At 40.4% G+C, this 20,772-nt stretch overlaps 1 protein-coding gene across 1 annotated transcript in view; it reads left to right on the top strand.

The window, feature by feature from the left end:
• adgrv1 (adhesion G protein-coupled receptor V1) overlaps positions 1-12,958 on the top strand; it is a 141,532-nt gene extending 128,574 nt beyond the window's left edge. Inside the window, 3 exon segments of the mRNA XM_040019073.1 lie at positions 5,470-5,655; positions 8,816-8,993; positions 12,524-12,958. Coding sequence (XP_039875007.1) covers positions 5,470-5,655; positions 8,816-8,993; positions 12,524-12,645 — 486 coding nt within the window. The 3' untranslated portion in view covers positions 12,646-12,958.
• The last annotated feature ends 7,814 nt before the right edge of the window (positions 12,959-20,772 follow it).

Below are 20,772 nucleotides of genomic sequence, written 5' to 3'. Positions count from 1 at the left end.
AAAGATTTATTAGTTTTGTAGAAGTGTTTAATGCATATGTTTTTTTAAGAAGATGCCCACGAAGCTTTCTGAATCAGTTGTGCTTAGTTTTGCACAATTGATTGTTTTCTGTCTTGTCTAGTCCCTAAATGTTTGCAGTGATCGGGTAGATGCCATGTGCCTGTAACATGTGCCACAAGAGGTCTGTGACAACTAATGTTGATATGTAGCATCTACATGCTAAAGACAACAGCGCTTAACAAAAGTAAACATCTCCTGTTAGTCCAGTGACTGAAGTGAAGTGATGTCAGCAGCAATGGTCATTGTCGCACTCGACACTTCTTCATGACCAGCAATACTTTGTCCATCCCTGTGACATCACATAGCTAGTTTGATTTTATTTAAAATGAACTTGTGATTGTTAAATTACATGCAAAGTTTTTAAATACATTTCCTCAGTTCTGCTTGTGTTTCTTTTAATCTGGGTAAAAATCCTCTCACTTAGAAACATTTCAGACTAATAGCCTTTGTTTCCTCTCTAAATAGTTAGATGATTTGTTCTTGGGTTTCATTAGGCCCCTGAGGTATCAAAGTTCTTAGCACTGCTGTCACACAAACATACATCCGCCCACACAATAGTACAAAAAAATCTCCTCTTTACGCTAATTGGCAGATGACTAGTAGTTTGATAACACTTTTGCTCTCTAAATGAGGACTTTTGGGCTTTTTGGTGGGGACGTACAGTAACAGCTAAAAAGAGCTTCTTGCTACCCTATTTGTATTTCAGCAACTTAAATGTAGCTTAACTTTAACTTCAGATAGGACAAATTCTATCAAACTTTGTATCATCTGGAAAAAAAGAACTGCTGCAATTGATTTTCAGCCGTGCCTCATACAAAGTTCCAGCTAAAACAGCAGCCTCTGGGGTCTGCACCAAAAGTACCAGAAGTAGGGATTTATCAAAGTGGAACGGGTAAGGGTCCCAAAGGTACATTGTGTCCAAGGATATTGATTAGCCATAAACAAACTCATCTGACCCACTTTCTACAAAGCACCACTAAAGAAAGGTCAGGATGCTGCAACCATGTACAAAGCATGGCTGTAATCATATTTATTTGTATGCAAGATTTGGGTTATGTGTTTTTTTTAAAGCACATTTAATTTGTTTAGCGGTGATGGAGGAAAAGCGTTGCTGTGAGAGGACTCATTGATCATTTTGTGTCACTGCAGAACTTCCATTAGGGACTAAATCGAAAAAAGAAAGTAAAGTTTAAAGAAAGCAACTGTGATACTTACTCTGTCATGAACACTCGAACAGCAAGATTTAACAAAATATGATGATTGTCACATTTCTTAACAGATATGACTTGGTAACTAGAGTAATCTTACTTTTGTTTCATGATTTTGTGAACTCAAACCCATATGGAATATTTTTAGGTTAACTAAAGAAATTAAACTGAGATATTTTTCAGGACACGGTGCTACAGGACTGCCTTATTCTCCCAGTATTATTATTCCAGTGCATTTTTGAACATCTTATCCTTCCCATAGGTTTTCAATGCCGTGAGCTTGGAATTTGTTAGGCTGTGCATCTCTGCTGCAAAGTCAAGTACACTTGTTTTTTTGTTTTTTGTTTCCTTCATGCCGCGAATTTTCCATTAGGAGAATTTTCCATATTTACCTCATTGGTGTTGTTGATGTTAACTGCTGATTACTGAACACCATTAAACAGCTGCAGATGTTACAGCTGTGCACAAGTGTCTGTTGCAGAGCCCACATTGCTCTTTGGTTAGGTGCTGTAAAAACAACCTCTTGTTGCCAGCTGGGTATCTGTTAAAATCAAGCTGTGAAACACATCACATGTTTGCAGTTATACTGTGGAAAATGTGACTTTTTAGCCAACAGGCCACAGGGTTTTCTTTTCTCTCTACAAGCCTTTGATCCATCCTTTTACATAATACAGCTGTCAGTCACATCATGCTGAAATAGAAGACAATAATCAAATCACAACAGCACAACCCCTCATTATCTCCTCCTGCACGTTCGATGTACCGATAAACACTACGTCACTGTATCCGTGCTGTCAGAAGCCTCACAGCTGTGAAGCAGGACCATGCTTCATTACAATTCAATTCAACCCCCACTTGCACATTCAGCCTTGGCACTGGCTAAAAATAGGACACAGGATATGTGTATATTTTTATGGAAAAGAAGGCGGTAGGCAATTAGCCGTGTGAAGCCTGGAAGTATTTAGGGTTTCGGTCAAACAGCTCTTTTTCTTTTAGCACAGAAAGCACAGAAAAATCTGCAGACACAGCACTTTTTGCAGTTGATGCAGTTTAGTATATTTTAATCACTTTGAAAGAAGTCAGAAAACTCGAGAGCTATTTTTTAATTATCTCAGATGTTCAAAAACTGCATTTCGTTGCCCTGTACCTGTGCATGTGCAATGACAATAAAGTTGAATTCTATTCTATTCTATTTTCTAATTTTATCATCTTGCCCTTTGTCTTACCCCTGACAAGCAGTACATTTCTTTAGCTCGTTGCTGTTGTCACTTTTAAACGCCCTACTTAAAAACCCACAAAACAGAATGCTGTGTAAAATTGTACTCAAAACTTTGCAAATTATTTAAACACCATAATTAATTTAAAGTAGCACAAAGGCAACATGTCAAACTATGAGATTTTATTGTTTTTGATTTGATTCATTTTAAGGTTGATGCGGGCGACATGTTTTGAAAATGTTAGGAAACAGACCATAAAAGAGAAGCAGCTTAAATAAACCCTGCAAATAATTTGAAAAATTGAGAATAAACTTTCTAAATATGAAATTAAAAAGAATTTGAGGATTTTGTCATCTCTGAAATGTAAGATCCTTTGTGTATCTCTGTACACAAAGGAGAAGGCCAAAAATGGCACAAATGGCAGTGATGTGAGATTCTTTTTGTGAATGCCTGCACTTCCTCCAGGATGAACACAAAGGGACCATCAACTTTGTTATCAGCACACATTTCAAAAGCCAGCATGAGGGTGTTAGTGCACCTAGCATGAATAAGTTACCAGTATCTGAAGGAACTCTTAATGTCCGCTACCATCCAGCAACTGTTTTCTTTCAACAAGACACCACCAAACTACATTTGTATTACAACAGCGTGGCCCTTTTGTAAAATAGCCTGCCTGTAGTCCAGGTCTGTTACCTATTGAAAAAAAAGCTGGCACATTATGAAACAACACTGCAGTGAAGAGAGCACCAAACTGTTGAGCAGCTTAAATCCTCCACCTAAGAATGGGAAAATATTTCAATTTAAAGAGTTGTTGTTGTCCATGTTGTCTTTGTCTTCTTTAAATGTCAGGATCATTATGATTTCAATCATGCAAATCATTGCTTTCATATGTACATTTTGCTCAGCACCCCAAATGATTTTAAACAGGGTTGTATCCAACACAATCAAATGCTCCTTCTCACAGTCCGTTTCACATCCCTCAACACCTTCCCGTCCTTAGTGTCCTCTTTTAGACTTTGCCTTCGATCTCCAAAGACATGGACTCAGCGATCAGGGAACACTTACATAACTTGCCTATGGCTGTTAAGCCTGTTCCTTAGGCCACACAGCTTGCTAATGATCTGTGCTAATCACCCACAGTGCTGTTGTAATGGAGAAATGCTCATGGATAAAGACATACACACCCATATATGAATACACACCTGGCTGCTTTCTGTTCCATGTTACATGCGAAAACACAAAGGAAGACTAATTACCTTCTTCAAGCTATACGCAGAAAATCCAAATATAAGGTCATAACATCATTATGACTTTGCATATCCCTCAACATAGCTCCTAGCCATGAAGTGTCCCATTTACTAAAGGACATGGTTTAAAGCTCTCATTTTGCAATTCATGCACAATTACCTACAAGGCACACTAATTTATGGGAACACAGTGTACGATTCACCAATCTGTTTAAGTCACTGTGTCAGAAAACAGCGGAGTATACTGCACTGTTTTTAACCTGCAAGGTCTCCAGTGAGTTTATAAACAGGCTTTCTTTCCTTCTCATAATCTGGATATTCCAGTTTTATAGTGCCCCCATAAACACACAGTTCTGATTTACTGTTCCTGCTCTCTTCCTATTAATGTTTACTGTGGCCATCCAGGCTGCTTATAATCCCGTTCTGTCAATAAACTCGAGATGAGTAACGTTGATTGCTCTGCCAGGAAAGTTGAAGCTTAATTACAGACACGAACCTTATGTCACAAAGTTTGATTTAAGGATTTGAATAAGTTGGGGAGTTGCACACACACACACACACACACACACACACACACACACACTGACAGATTGATATTTATTTTCACAAAAAAGCAAAGTGTTTACATTTGGTTTTATCAATGAAACCATCAGTCCGTCAGGTTTTGCCTAAACATATTTTATTACTGTATTCATTATTTTCTTCCATGTTGTCCAAAAACTTACTTTCTCTCCCCATGTGTAAACGTCTTTAATAGATCCGTGTTGGCCTGTATTCACACACGCTTGTGGTTTGCGCTCTTGTGCGTTCCGTCTCTGTCTGTGGCTGCCATCATCGCGCGATGATGGGTGTTGTGAAATATGGGCTGGATTCGTGGTATTTGACGCCCTGGTGTTTTGGGGTAATTCGCATCCTGGTGCTGTTGACCAAGCAGATAATGGTAATGATGAAGAAGTGGAGGAGGCAGAAATACCAGTATGCCAATGATGTCACTGCCCCAGTGGTGAAGTAATGCTTCAGTAATCATGCTGAAAGAAGTGAAAGAAGTTTAATTCGGAATGCAACAGCAACACGCTGCACAAAAATAATAATGAGTATAGTATTATTTAATATCACATATGTTTATGTAATATGTACAGAGCTTAACAAATCTATTAGACTACCACTGAGTGTGAGGTTTAAGCCACAGCTGATCTAAATCAACAGTTCTGGTAATTACTGAAATCATTTTTTATGTGTCTGTAATGGTTAATCCACCAGTTATGTGCAAGCTCTTTAATCCAAACGATATTTTTATGCTAAAATCTATTTAATTTTATTATTCATTCATAATTTTATTATTTTACAAAACAGTTGGAAAAGAATAGTAAAGCACATTATTATTTTTAATTAAGCTCCAAAAGTACAGTTATTTACTTGCATTCTTGAATAGAAAATTAGGTTTGTTTGATGAGTATGTTGTGAGTGTTCTTAGAAAATGGGTTTAAGGAATAGCTATATAATTTTTTATCTTTTGACAGATTTCTAAAATATTTACGTCTTTTTGCTTTTATGATAGGTGGTCTAATGAATTTGTGACGCACTTTTTTGGATCGTTTGGTTCTTTTACCCTCCAAGCCTGCCACTGCAGATTGATTGAGCCGGCAGTATTACAGATTTCAGATTAATCATACTGAAGAGCAGAGCCATAACTTATTCCTAATGTTGAATTTTTTTTCCCCACTGCTTTCTCTACAGGGCTTGTATGTATTTGCTGTGTACTTCATCATGCACAACCAGCTGTGTTGGCCAACTAAAGCAAGTTACACAGTTGAGATGAGTGGACAGGATGGGCCGGATTCTATGTACCAGGGAATGGGACCCACCCCTGTGGGAGGCGACATCAGCAAATCAACTCAAAATCTCATCAGTGCCATGGAAGAGGTACACATACAGAGCTTACATTGTCATTACATTGACACACTTTTCACATTTTTATTTGACTTACTGATTAAGAAATCCCCATTTCAGGCATCTCTTTTGAAAATATTTTGCTCCCCATCCTGACTGTTGAGGTCTGATGATGACTTTAACCCCTATTCTGACCACACATCCATTACAGTTTGTGGTTGAGTTTGTTAGAAATGTGTAGAAATCTTGCATTTGAATGGCAGATGTGGTGATGACGAGAAGAAACCATAGTGACAACCATGGATTACATGATTGAGTAATCATTTGTTTTGAGGAACTTCTGTGTCAAACTACTGTGAAATTTAGTTTTTAAGACTAAACTTATTTCTGCTTATTCTTCTTTAACTCTGTTTCCCACGGCTCTTTTGCCCGTTTGCCGTTGTCTAGTTTACATTTCTAGCACATTCATACTGATTCACTTAGATTCTTCAGACTGATTCTCCTGCATCGACTTGTTTTGTGGTTTTGTGACCCTTCTGTTAGACTTGCGCATTGCTTGCAAGCACAGAAAACATGCTTTACGCAAACACACTGCTACACTAATTCTGCCAGTCGTACTCTGGAGAATACCCTATAAGGACTGAGCTGGTGTGAGGGAAGGACAGAGAAAAAAAAAAACAAGGGTGGCGGGTCGGTGTTGTGGGGGGGGGGCTTCTTTTCCCCTGGGAAATCCACCCTCCCTTTCTCTCTCTCGATCTCTCTCTCCACACGTAGGAATCCAGTAATCTTGTTTTATTCATGAGAGCACACTCTCGCCTCTTAAAGATTTGGTTACAGCCCAAGAAAGAAAGGTGCAGTTAGAGACCCCTGAGAAAAGCAGCACTAGGGGTAGATTCTGGATTTTGTGTGTGTGTGTCTGAGAGAAATGGACCGCTTGAAAGGAAATTAGAAAAGGAAAAAAAGTAGGTAACAAGTATAAGAACACATATTGCAGGTGGTGACTAGCATATTGGCCTCATCTAATCACTACAGCCCTCCAAAGTGGATGTGACAGATTTGAAGTGCCTGGTGGTGCTTAATTCACCTCACCCGTACACTCTGTACTGGTAACAGCAAGCCTGAGAAGCTTGTACAACACGTACCCACGTTTATGCACGTCCATGAACAGATGAGACATTCATAATGAATTAATACAACAGAAAACACGATGAGATAATGGAATAATCTGGTTCTTGAGGTCAAAATAAAAGAGATATCTTCTGGTTCCTCTCTTTTGCATTTCTTTTGTTCTTTCTAGTAACTTCTGTGATTTGTTGTGTTAATGCACGGACATTCATCTTGAAAAAACCCTCTATATACACAGACAAGATGCCATTTGTATAGCCGTTAGTATGATTCAGTAAGAAACTCTACACTGACCTCACTTTCACCCCTTGCACCCACTCTGACCCTGTGGGATGACTTTAATTCTTTGGGGTGCTTTGACACCATGCACTCTACATAACCCAAATTCATCACAGTCATGATTACTGTTTGCATATGCGAGTATATGTTTGACCTCAGTTTATCCTGTGTTTTTTTTTTTTTTTTGTGTGTTTGTTACGTTAAAGATTCATGTTTTTTTTTACAGCTCATAAACTTTCATAAACCCATATTTTATTCACAAAACACTATGGAAACCATATCAAACTTAGAAAACCGAGAAAATGTATCATTTTAGGCATAATATTAGCTCGACTTGACTTTGATTGCAGGAATATATCTTCAAAGATGAGATAGGCGCTACAAAAACCTGGAAATGTAAGTGGTACTAAACAGAAACACCTGGAGGAACAATTTGCAGCTAATAAGGTTAACTGACCACAGGTCTGTGAAATGACTGGGTATAAAAGGAGCATCTTAGAGAGGCAGAGTTTCTCAGAATTAAAGACGGGCAGATGTTCACCAATCTGCAAAAAAAAAGCTGTTTAACCCTCTCAGGCTCAAATTAAGTTTTAGTTGCTAATGCACAACCAAGTCCTGCAGTGGTACTTCTGAGTAAAAAAAGCTCATAAAATATGTATGTGGGGTAATCAGGTTGTTAGTTTTTAACTGTTGCAAATCTGCGACGCCTGCCTCGAGAGGGTTAAGGTATTGCAGGTAATTGCTGAAAAAGATGTTGATGTCTCATCATCAATCTGGAGGAATTTCTGTCCATGAGAGAAAAGGCCAAAAATCAATACTGGATTCCTGTGATTTTTGGGCCCTCGGGCAACACTTCATTAAAAAAAAGGTTTTATTCTGTCATGGAAATCCCTGCAATCCCTGCCCTGGGCTCAGGAACGGTTCCACTAATCATTTTCTGTGAACACAGTTCACTGTGCCATTCAAAAATGCAGGTTAAAACTCTATCATAAAGAAGAATATGTGAGCATGATCTAGAAATGGTGTCCTCTTGTCTGGGCTAAAACTCATTTAAAATGGACTGAGGCAACAAGGAAAACAAATGGTCGGACGAATGGAAATTCTTTTGGGAAAACACGGACACTGCATCCTCCAGACTAAAGAGGAGAGGAACCATCCGGCTTTTTGTCAACACCCACTGGAAACTCTGCTTCTCTGATGGTATTGGGATGCAGCATTGCCTGTGGATTTGGCATTTGTATCTAGAAAGGCACCAACAATGCTGAAAGGTATATACAGGTTTTAATGCTTCCATCCAGATGTTCACGTTAGGCCTATTTCACCAAGACAATGCTAAACTGCATTGTAGTACACTGTATTAGTGTGTGCACTGTATTACAACGTGGCTTCATAGTAGAAGAGTGCAGGTGCTGAACTTGCCTGCCTGCAGTCCAAACCTTTCACCAGCTGAAAACATTTAAAGCATCAATAAAAGGAAAACTGTGACAAAATAGATCCAGGACTGTTGAGCAGCAAGAGTGGGACAACACTCCTCTCTCAAAGGTCCAGCTACTGGTCTCCTCAGTTAGGTTGTTGTTTTTATGTGTGTGTTCAAAAATCACCCAATTGTACAGTTTCTCAGTTTAAACATTTGATATGTTTAGTAAGAATTAAATATCCATTTCTGAGAATTTCTAATTATTTCTTTCTGTTTTTATTTGCATTTTCACAGCATCCCAACTTATTTGGACTCTATGTTATATTTGGTGATTTTTGGGCTTGTCTATTTAAATACACATTTATCTATCAGGTTTCAGCAGACTGGGAACGAACGTCACTGCGGCCTAGCATTCAGCCCAGCAGTGTGTTTAAGCCCAGTCCTGTGATGGAGACGTACACCACCGAGGGAGGCTTCATCAACACCAACCTGGTCACTGCAGATGAGGATTCACAGGAGTTTGACGACCTCATATTTGCCTTAAAAACAGGTGAGGAGAAATATACTACATACCTTTCAACAGATTACACAGGAAGCAAGTGTCAGAAACACAATTTGATACTGAATATTCCTTTGGGTATCAGCTGTTTTCAGACCTCACCTTAAGCATGCTGGGTTTGTCAGAAACTTTTGCTCCAGCTCAGTGTGTAAAACACTGTCAACATATTTGTGGAGGGACTTTCTATAAAAACAAAAAATGCACAACTGTGCCAAAGGTGACCACGGTGCAGGGCGTGTTTTTGCTGCACTAAATATTTTGACATAAAAGGACGAACACAGTATGCTTGAGAAATAAATCCAATTTCACCAGTTGTGTGGTAGGTCTCAGTCAGACTACAGTAAAAACAGGACAACAGCCTCTGTGTGACCAGGGTAAAATTAATGGCTGGGGAGTGATTGGATCCAGTTTTTTGATGTCCGGGAGTGCTTGCAGGTAGCTCTAGCAACTGGTTTGCCAGAGGCCAAGCATGCAGCACCCCCAACCTGCAGTTGCTTACATCTATGTGTTTATAAGTTTATAAATTATAAATTACCATCCGTTCACATTTGGTCCAGTCTGTGGCTGACAGAGTCACACCTGATGCGTAGATTCTGCCTAAGTCCAGCCCTGGGCCCGGTTCAGCATTGCATTTCTGATGTTCTGATGGGTTTTTTTTTTTTCAAAAACAGATTGACCCAGTTTGACCCAGTTTAGTCTAAAACTGATAGCAGTCTGACTCCACCTTATTGCCATTATATCCCTGTTTTATCACCATCTTGATGCATCAAAGTCAGTTTGGAGATGGCGTCTGACTGCAAGCATACTCAGACCTGGTCCACATCTTTGAAGCAACCATTTCAAAAGCATAGAGATCAGAAGTTGATTGCACACAGTCGCTGTAATTTTGGTTGTGCAACAGTAGCCAATCATTTCTTTCCCCGAGTGTGACCGTAGCCTAAAAGCAGAAAAAGATGTTATGACTTCCTAAAATTTAGATTGAACGATAACAGAGAACGAGAGATGATAAAAATCAGCCTGTGATTAAATGCCACAGTGTGTGTGGTGTGTTTGAGTGTCTGTGTGTATATGTGTGTGCATGTGTTTGTGATTATTATACCCTGTACATACATAAAGCATCTAACAGTGCCTAATGCATCCATTAATCCAGCAGTATCACTTCTGCTTTGTCATTCATTTGTTGACCTTAAGTCTCTCAGCTGTCATTTTTCCTCTATTGCCATCCATGTTTAATGAACCGAGGGCCTAGCCTGCTCATCAATACACAACCAGCTCACGTAAACACACAGACACTATTCAAATCATTGAGACTTTGCTTCACAGTGTCTGAATGAGCCGTTTCCACACGTCTGAAATCAAGGTCATCCACTGCAGACAGTCTGAAAGTCGTGTCTGAAACATACAAAAGAGTATTTGTATAGTTAATATTGTATTAGATGCTTTTGTAAGTCTTACCTGTACATCATGCAGTCAGCCGCTAGTGTTAAATCTCAGTAATATAAAAGACATTACAAAATGGGATGCCAATATGTCAGCAAACTAGGTTAATGTTACCCATTTAACGGGTAAAAAACCTACTGTTTCAGCTCATCGTCAGTCATTGTTATTCCCAACCTATAACGAGGACTCTTGATGAGCAGCTAACTATTGCAGCAGCAAGAATATCTCTCACAGCTTTGGTGTCACGTCATGGAAAGAATAAGTGGCTGGTCCTCTAAAATCGTGATTACTCTGGAAGGGATAAGAAATACATAGTCGAGATAGACCAACCTGATAAGACTCCAAAGTTAATGGGACTGTGGCAGGTCACACTGAATTTCACAGGTAATCTCTTGGGGTTCAGGGAAAGAGAAATAGTTTTCAGAGGAAGTACAGTAATCATTAACAGTTCTTCAACAAGCCAGGCTTTTGGCAGCTTTCACGGCATTGCAAGCTACAGTCCTGCAGCTTTATCTGACTTTGTGAGAAAGGTTGTTCTGTTTGGGTCATACAATACCTGACTTTTCAGTCTCGAAAACCACACCAGGCTCCACTATACTGAAGAAACCCCTTAAAAGCAAAACTTGTAGCTGTGGAGAGTCAAATTAACAGCAGGCATGTTGATAAATGCATTTATGTGAAAGTTAAAAACTTAGACAGAGAGAGAGGTTCTTATCCTCTTATTGTTTGTGTGGTGACAGGGTGAAGCAGAGCCACTGTGTCTGTGTCACTCTCCATTTCACTCTCTCTGTTTCTCGAAGAGTACCTGCTGTCCTGATTTGTTGTGATGTTTGACTTTGAATAACCTCCGGGATGCAAGAGACATGCCAGGGAATTTATTGGTCCCCACAGCAAACTCAGCGCTATGAAGTAATCTGTCATATTATTCAGTGTGGTAAGGAGGGAAGTTTGCAAGGTTTAATTAAGTCAAAGTGTTTGGCTCTATCCAGATCTTTGGCATGACCTCAAGAAAATAAAGGTAAATAAAAGTTCCTGTAGTTGATCTTTGCTGTGTGCAAAATGAAGCGTAAATTTGAAACTTCTGTTAAAAGATGTTTTCGTGAAACTCGATACTGCGCTGATGTTATCTGTTTACATCTCAACTCTGTCATTAAATTATCATTTTTTGCTCCACCAGTCACAAAGGACACTCTTTCATTTCATACTTCCCCTGACCTTCTCTTTGCTCGTACCAGCCGTGCTGAACTTATAACCTGGGCTAATCTCAAGCACTCAATCAGCAGTAAAGATAATTTTCTTATTATAATTACATAATAGGGTTCCAGCTGACAGGGGTCAGCAAGTATCGCAGTAATCTGGGTCTTCGCACTTTGTTTGATCGTGAACCATTAAGCACATATCGAGGTGCACGCTCTTATCTCGGCACCTGCGCCCGGTGCTGTTTTGTACAACTTAGAGCTGATCATTAACACGGCATAGGATGGAGGTTTGAAGGATCTTATTTTGCAATCATCGCTGGGTGAGTTTCAGTGCAAATCCAGCAACGTTGGCGCTCATTATCCAACTCTTCTCAAGTATGTCAAGCTGAAAGCATCCAGAAGTCACCAAAGCACAAAAGAACAAGTCTGATGATGTTTTTTATTCAGATAAAATCTGTAGCAGCCCAAGCGTTTATAAAAAACAAGTCCAGTTTTGCATTTTTAAAAAGCATGTGTTTAACATATTTTTGATTATGTTTTACCAACATGCAGTTACGTGGTTTACCCATTAACATATAATGAATTATTTTGTTTCTCTACCTGCCTCCAGTCCAAGCCTGTTAGCCTGTCCCCTTCACGTCTCATTACCATGACTGATCAGACTTGATATCCCAGAGTTCATGACATGCAGGGATGATTTCATAATAGAGCAAAATAGATCATTTGCGCTATAAGGACCGATTATAGTGGGTATTAGGTGGTCCAACTTACTAAGCGCTATAAGAAGAAAAATGCACGTGAATATACTGCAGAATAGAATGTATAAAAAAATACAACGTATCATATTTTTGATAAAAATGCAATGTTTTTGTTTCTTTTTAGGGACCGGCCTTAGTAATGTCAGCGATAACGAGTCCATACCAGGAAGCCACGACGGAGGGAGCGTAACCAACTCCCAGATAGTTGAGCTTCGGCGTATCCCCATCGCCGACACACACCTCTAACCTTCACACCTCACACAGATCCCACGTCCCTCTGTTTTTCATATCACAAATAAAGATCACAAGACAGTATTTTTATATTGTAAAATCCTTTGCACTAAAACAGTTTTTGAATAGATGGTTTTCATATAGATGTTTGATACTGTATGGGATTTTTACTGTACATGTGTTCACAAATACGAATAAATGTTTTACTAAATTTATTTTTTAAACGCTCTTGTTTCTGAATGTATATTTTGTTTTGTTTTGTTTTTCTGTAGAGACCTAGGCAAAGATAGAGAATGTAGATTGTGTAACTTTGTTAATAAATAATGTACCACATGAATTGTGTTTGCATGTTCTGATTTCATTTTTACGTCTCATAACTTAACACTAAGAGACAGCTTGCTACCAGTGAGCGGGTCTTTCACTATGGGGTCCCAGAGGTCACACTCTCACAAGGAAGGATTTGTGTCATTATGTAACTCCCTGCAGGAATTTCACAAACTCATCCCACACCTTCGGGAGATCTGCTTGTATCTGCACTGAGTGAAGAATGAGTGTGTGAAAACATGAGGCAGCAAATATCCACAGTACTGTAACGGTTGAGCTATGCAAGCTATTCAGTCACATTTGGATCTAATGTGCGAACTATACTCCCTAAAGAGTCAGTGAGTGTAAATCTACAAAGACATACTCCACATTCAGGCAACTTCTTGGAAACCGTCATCTACCTGACCTTCGCTCTGCCTTTTAATCTTTTTTTGTCCTTCATCAGCCCAACGTTTAAACCTAGCTCTTGGAAGTTGGCAGCACAAGAGACTGTTACTGTTACTGCAAAATAGGAGTGCACAAGTGTGAGATTCGCAAGAGGAAACAAAGAAGAGACAGCAGACACGCTTGGATTTTGAACAATGTGACAATCATCAATCCACCTTCTTCATTACAACTTCCAGGATGGGTGGAGCTTGATTGTGGCCATGATCCCAGCTGATAAGAGGAGAGCTTCAGCAATAAGAAGTGTGCATCTTTTGACCTTAATGAGCTTCCCAGATAAAGTCCCACCCTGACAGTAACTGATAGCTTGGTGTTGATGAAATAGTTTACCTTATTCAGGAAGCAACTGTGGTATCTATAAATGATATCTGCTGGTACAGCTTTCCTTGTTGGAGCGAGATGGCATGGCTGGAAACCCCGTGGCATTTTGACCCAGAGGGAGAAGAATTGAACAAATGTTTCCAATAATGATGGGTGGAAAAGTTTTCTCAGACGTTTTCACTTGAAAGACAATATTTTTATTATTGATTGCTTTTTCAGTTTTTTGCTTTTCTTCCCATGGCGTGTGCTTTAGATTGATCCTCTCACATTAGTGAGAGGCTTTACTCGTGGGATTTGAAGGAACACGTTGTAATGAGCAAAAAAGTCATTGCTTCATTTAACAAAATGGTACTCTGCAGTTTAATGGCAGCGGCTCTGGGGGATCGCTTTCTCCCGCAGCAGCTGAGTCTGTAATAGTGCCGTTAACTTTTAATTGTCATCTACATTTCCTTCGGCCTGTTTTATTGTCTCCCCCCCTTCTAAGGGAAGCGTCTAACATGCAACCCATTCATGCATTATTGCTGCCTGGCTTACATTTGACATGACATATTTCCATTATATGTCCTGTAAGCTGCATTGTTTGCCTGTTAGCAACATCAAGAGAGATGCAAAGATTACCACATTTCGTGATACTTGGAGAGGTGGAGTGTGAGCAAAACATGAAAGAGCATGTTAGGGCTATGGAGGCTACAACAAATACTAACTGATGTAACTCCAGTCCCAGTGCACATAGCATATTTTGTAGTATTTTTAAATATATGATTACATGTGCTGATTTTAGACATAAAACCGTAGCTCAGGCTCAGGCTGATTAAATGTGTTAGTGTGGAGTTGCTTGTTCCTGAGCACAGGATGTCTCAAGACATTTTCAGATTCGTAAGGCGCTGATTTGGTACCCCATAAAAAGTAATAAGTTTGCTGCCAGAAGCCTGCTTCACAGAGTCTGAGATTAGATGAGCAGAGCTTAACTGGGGGGTGGGAAGTAATTAAACAGCCACAGCAGACAGCATGATGTCCCAACCCACCAGCCAGACTGCAGACAAACATGTTTATGTTGGAGTCCTTGGTCTCTTCTCACCCCTGAGCCTCTGGTCTTTAGATAGCAGATAACTAGGCAACAGCTGATTCACAGATCGCTTGCAGTCTGTCTCTATGTATGCCCCAGTGGTGAATCGGGACTTTAGCTCTCAGTGAGTCACCGCATCCTCAAAGGAAGGTCTGTCACAAGTGGAGAAAACTGCCTTTCACGGTACCAATCGGTAATTTCCTGCACTGGAAAATGAAGCCACTGGCAGCAGAAAATTGCAATTCCACACATGGCCACATGAGGCTTGCTCTGAAAGTGAGTCTGTTGGCAAGTTCCCATGTTAACATAACATACAGATGCATTACACATGTTTACAGCATAGCAGAGGGGGAAATGGTTTATAAATCTTCAGCAGAACTGTACAGGGATATGCAACTGTATAACTCACCCAGGGCTTAAAGTTTAAACAGTGTGACCACTTAAAGTGACAGGTGGAAGAAGCAGGCAGCTAATGTGTCACTGAACTGGACCTATTGGCAATGTTTTTGGTGTTGGCACCTATTGGTTCCTATTGTATTTTTAATACAGTTAATGCAGATCCAAATTCAGTTTTATGTATATAGTGCTAAATCACAACAACATTCACTTCAAGGTGCTTTATATTGCAAGGTAAAGACCCTACAATAATAGACAAAATTACAAAGAAGACCCCAAAAATCAGACAACGCCCTATAAGCAAACACTTGGCGACAGTGGGAAGGAGAAACTCCCTTTTAACTGGCAGAAACCTCTGGCACAACCAGCCTCAGGGAAAGGCGCCATTTGATTGGGCCTGATGGGAGGGAGACAGGGCTAAAGACACACTGTGGAAGAAACCCAGAGTTTAAAAATAATTAATGATTAAATGCAGAGAGGTGTATAAACACATAGAGTAAAAAGGAAAGTTTTCAGCCTAATCTTAAGAGTAGAGAAGGTGTCTGTCTCCTGAATCCAAACTGGGAGCTGGTTCCACTGAAGCGGGACCTGAAACCTGAAGGCTCTGCCTCCCATTCTACTTTTAAATACTGTAGGAACCACAGGCAAGCCAGCACTCTGACAGCAAAGAGCTCTATTGGGCTGGTATGGTACTATGAGAGCTTTGAGATAAGATGTTGTCTCGTTATTCGAGACCTTGTGCGTGAGGAATTGAGGAAGTTTTGGATGATGCTTTGTAATCAACTTTGTTAAATGGTAAATTGATAGTTAATTCAACTTTAGTATGAATTACAATGTTTTATATGCTTCTCAATTTCTGAAGCAGCATTCAGGTACGATCAGAATTTGGCACACACAACATGAAAACAAGGATCCCTCCTGCCAACACTTGGCACACTTATCTGTAACCCAGTAATAGTGGGTGAAATTCTTGAATTTGTTAGCACTAATCAGCAGGCATACGTGTCTATGTGATGCAGTGTATGGATCCACCTCGCTAAACAGGCTTGTGAGCTTTACCTGCTAACCACCCCACCCCATCCTCTAAATATGGTCAATTCTGTGTGTAAAAAAAAAAAATTGATGGTGACTTCATGAAGCTGCGTAAATGCAACTCCACAAACCAGTGAGCGACATCAGAGTGAGTGTATTCATCCTTTGTCTACAGTCTATATCACAATATCCTTCTGAAGAAAAGACAGTTATATCACCAGACAATAGGACATGGCGTGGTGTGTATTTGTATGCTCTGAATGACGAACGTTTGTTATGGCAACGGTCCTTAGGAATAACAGTAATCTTTAATTTCAGTGAGAAGGGTTTAAGCTTCTGAAACATGATCTTTCAGTTTTTAACCTCTTTTCTTTGTTCTTTTCTCTACACGATAAACGTCAACGTCATCACATGTTTCCTCACTTTTGTGGTCTCTGAACAAGTATGGTGTTCAGGTGAGAATAATCGAGTCTGACATTTTACTGGTACATGCAACACCTGAGATCAGACTTCAATAGGATAATGACCCAGTCCCACCCATACAGTAAAGCCTCACGGTAGATTCTCTGTTGTGGGGAGTGTGTGGGGAGAGTGAAAGGAGAAGTCGGTGGAGGAGTAAAAAACACACAAAGTCGACCTGTGCCACCGGTTTTACCCTTAAAATGACCTGTTGTGTCATTATTTAAGGTTCATGCAGGGAAAACTCATATTCCACAGGGTAATTAAAGTGTCTACCACAACTGTGCAAGTGTCAGATTACATCTAATCGCTGTAAGCATCCGTAAGATATTATGTCTTAGGTGTAATTCGATCAACAGTGATGTCTGTTGGATAATCAATAACTCGCTTAGAGGTAATTTGAAAGTTGTGCAAGTTGATTATAGAGGTGAGGCAGTCAACATGGGATCAAGTTAAGAAGCAGATGGGTTAACATAAGTTTTCTCTTCATAATAAGAGGATCTAAAAGATTCAACTCAGACCCTTTTTTCAGTTTTCGGCAGAAAAGACGCAGAGCCAGCACAACTGCCTGCATCGCTAACCTCAAAATCCAGACGAGTTCAGCTGCAAATGATTTATGCCGTTAGTAATCATGTGTGAATCTGTGTATTACGCACATGGGGCTTGTTCTCCCACCACATTCCCCATGCTCCTGTCAGCCTTCCCTGAAACACACCACAGAGGATAAACAGGGAGAGAACAGAGTCAGCGGAAGTTTCTCATCGACAGAAAGTTGCATTTAAGGAGAGAAGACACACGGTTAGTCACACAAGGCTGAACGTAAACACGTCTCTCGAGGACACGCTGATCTTGTAGCACACGTGTTTGCATATGTTTAAACTATCTATCCATCTCAGCACGTGTCCGTGGGAGGAAACGGACAATGAGCTCAATGAGGATAGGAGTCAAACAAGCACTTGCATCAGTTCGCATGGATGCGTGCACGCTTGCAGGATGGAAAATAATGACCTTTTCCTTAACGAGATCAGAACATGATTCTCTTTCTGTTCATCAACAAGCCGAAGTGACTTAAACCATCTTGTCATGTACCGTCAATTACATGGCACTCAACACCATGGCGCTGGTGTTTCTGACATCATCAACCGCTCCTGGAGGATATCCGGTGGCCTCATCCGTGCCAGCAGTGTCACAGAGATTGAAAACTTTGAGTATGTGTTTATTCTTGGGCGCCTGGATGAAGACTTTGACCTTCTCCAGCCGAGTCTTGAAGTAAATAGACTGCCTTTATATAAGATTTGCAGTACATTACAATAAAAGGATTCAGTGGCAATGTTTTGTAGATTAGTTTCGAAGGATGTTTTTAATTAAAAACTTACAGTATTCAATCATTTCAAATATTAGCAAGCCACAGAGCACAGCCCACATCAACATCAGAAGATATGGCAACAAAATCACTATCAATCTTTATCTTCTAGACACAACATTAAGCTCTTGGATACATGAAACTTGTAATGAAACGTTATGAAATGCTTTACTCGGTTTGCTGACATAATAGTGATGGATGGATAACTCTAACTGTACCTAAAAGTTGTGTAATTGCTTCACCAAAATTCTGCAGTGAGTATCTTAAAAGCCAGCAGGGAGAAGGAATCAGGAGTAAAATTGATGAGCTAACAAGCTAAAAGGCTGACAAGAACTGTATTTGACTGATAATAAATTAATCTAGCACGTCTCGACCATACCAAGCAGTCTGTTTGTGATTCTTTAAAGTTTTGGCTCCAATTTGGCATGTATGGGAAGCGCCCAGGGCAGCAGCTCTGAGGGAAGTGGTGTCAGGCAAGTCAAATTGTATATACAGATAAGTACAAGCTTACTGATATATCTCAACCCACAAGAAAACATCTGAAGTCATTTTTTTTTACAATATTGAGACAGTATGCTTCCTGTTATATGGCTGGTAGTTTTGTAACAATCCAAACCAAGAAAGAAAAAAAAAACCCTTCAAAAATAGAAGAAGCAAAGGTACGATCGTTCTTTTTGGAAAATTCTTCAACCATCCTTAGTTCGGTGAGCAGCTCAATGCAAGTGGTATTTTAAGGGAGTCCGAAAAATAACGGCCAAAAGAGGAGACGTGGCTCGACACCTCCCATCCGCAAACTCCCACAGCAGGCGGATTGAAAGAAGCTGTGCGGCTCAGAGCGGGGGAGACTTCACAGCTTCTGTTTCTGATCACTTTTTATTGTATAGCTATTATTAACAGTGTCCATGGTATCGTGTCCATCAAGGGGTTGTAAAGGCAGAGCCTTTATACAGCCAGCTGGACTCTCATATCATGTCACTCTTGTTCTCACTGTGCTGTTTGGCTGCCACGATATCTGGGATCTGGGTGCGTAGGCATGTTTTTATCCATGTTGACATCCATATAAAAGTCAGCACATTGACTCTCGTAACTCCTCTCATACTCACAGTACATCAGGGCCACTGTGCCACTGTTTCACAAACCAAGTGCTCATTAAAGTCCTCCATTTGATCCAGACTAGCACAAACCTTCCACATGAGGCTCTCTGATTGGCTGTAGTTTTGGCCTAGAAACATGATAAGGTTGGCAACTTTTCTCGTTTCAGAAGCAAAGGAGTGAAAAAGTACACATGATGCCACCTACGTTTTTAATTTCATCCCAGGGCAGTCGAGACGTAATCAGGATAAACGGCCTTTCCACCGAAACGAGCAATTGTAGTTTGCCTAGGGTGGAAGAGCATTTTCTGACCTCAGCGGTGAGCGTGTGAGCGCTCTATAAATATCACATTCTAGATACAATAAGGGGAAATTTGGGCTTCCAGGTTGGCATGCCTGACTGATATTAGACTGTAAGAGGATGGAGACTGCGTGAGAAGCAGAGAAGAAGCACAGAGAGGAATGAAGGGACATCAAGGGAAACTAGTGGTGACCCGAGTGTGAGACAAATGACCTTTAGAAACCAACGGAAGTCACACATCAGAGAGACAGGCACAGTGTAACTCTGTGTGTGTCCAGCCAGACTCAGCTGGTTTGATCCGGCTGGTCTGTATCGTGCCATGTTGCTGCTCCAGCCCAGTTACGCTCTGACTGCACACAAGAACAATATTGTTTGTTGTTGCCCGTCAGTGGTGAAATGTCAGATTCACGGCGGGACGGGGCAAGACGTGAGGGTTTATTGAGGAGGAAGCCGACTGACCGAGTTACACAACGGAGTTAGTGTTATAAAAGGGAATGGCATAATTAGAACAGAAGTTAACTTTTTTTATTATTCCCATTCAGCCCGTATGTCCCTCTGTTTCTGTCACTCGCGCTCAGCGACACGCTCTCAGTCCAAGATCTGTCCTCTAGCTCAACCAGCACAAACTCTGTCACGTGGGTGTTACATATTTGACTGGTACCACGAACATCTTTACCAGGAAGTTTTGCTCCGTGTTAAGACGATCTTTTTATATGCCGCATGCTTTGGGGGTCACCATTTTTGCAGTCACCCACCTGTTGTTTCATGCTGGCGGGCACTGAGAACAACAGAGAGAACTTCATGCAAAGTGTCATTTTGGTAGGATGACAGTTTGTTGTGCAGACAATTAATCAGAAATGTGTTTTTCTTCTTTCTATCTTGTTCTTCTTTTTTTGCATGTAAATTGTTCTTATTATATAAACTGTATAAAAACGATAAAATGAGAAAATGACAGGTGCTGGTGCCGCTGGTTAGACTGTTGCCACCGGAACTATTCTGATTCGCATCCCGACTCATTCGCTTCCTGTTTGTGTAAGCAGAAAGCTAAATATTGTCATATCGTCATGGTTACAAGATGAAGGTGCTGGTCTCTTAATAATCATTTACTACCTCAGCAGCTCAGTCCCTTTATCAGCTTATGTGTGTCTCATTAATCTTTTGCTCAGTTGCTGCAGGCGTTTATATGCAGTCCCAGTTAGTTTCACCCAGTCTGCTTACAGCGGCCATCCATCAAGCAATTTTCTTCCACTTAGGATAACAGTGGGGTTGCAGCCTACCCCTCCTGTCACAGGGCGAGAGATCCGGTCCACCGTGGACAGGTCAACAGTCTACCCCAGATTTAACC

Source organism: Simochromis diagramma, unplaced genomic scaffold (genome assembly GCF_900408965.1).
Source record: "Simochromis diagramma unplaced genomic scaffold, fSimDia1.1 OVJJ01000822.1, whole genome shotgun sequence".
In the NCBI taxonomy this organism is placed as follows: Eukaryota; Metazoa; Chordata; class Actinopteri; order Cichliformes; family Cichlidae; genus Simochromis; species Simochromis diagramma.
This window is presented reverse-complemented; position numbering and strand designations above follow the sequence as displayed.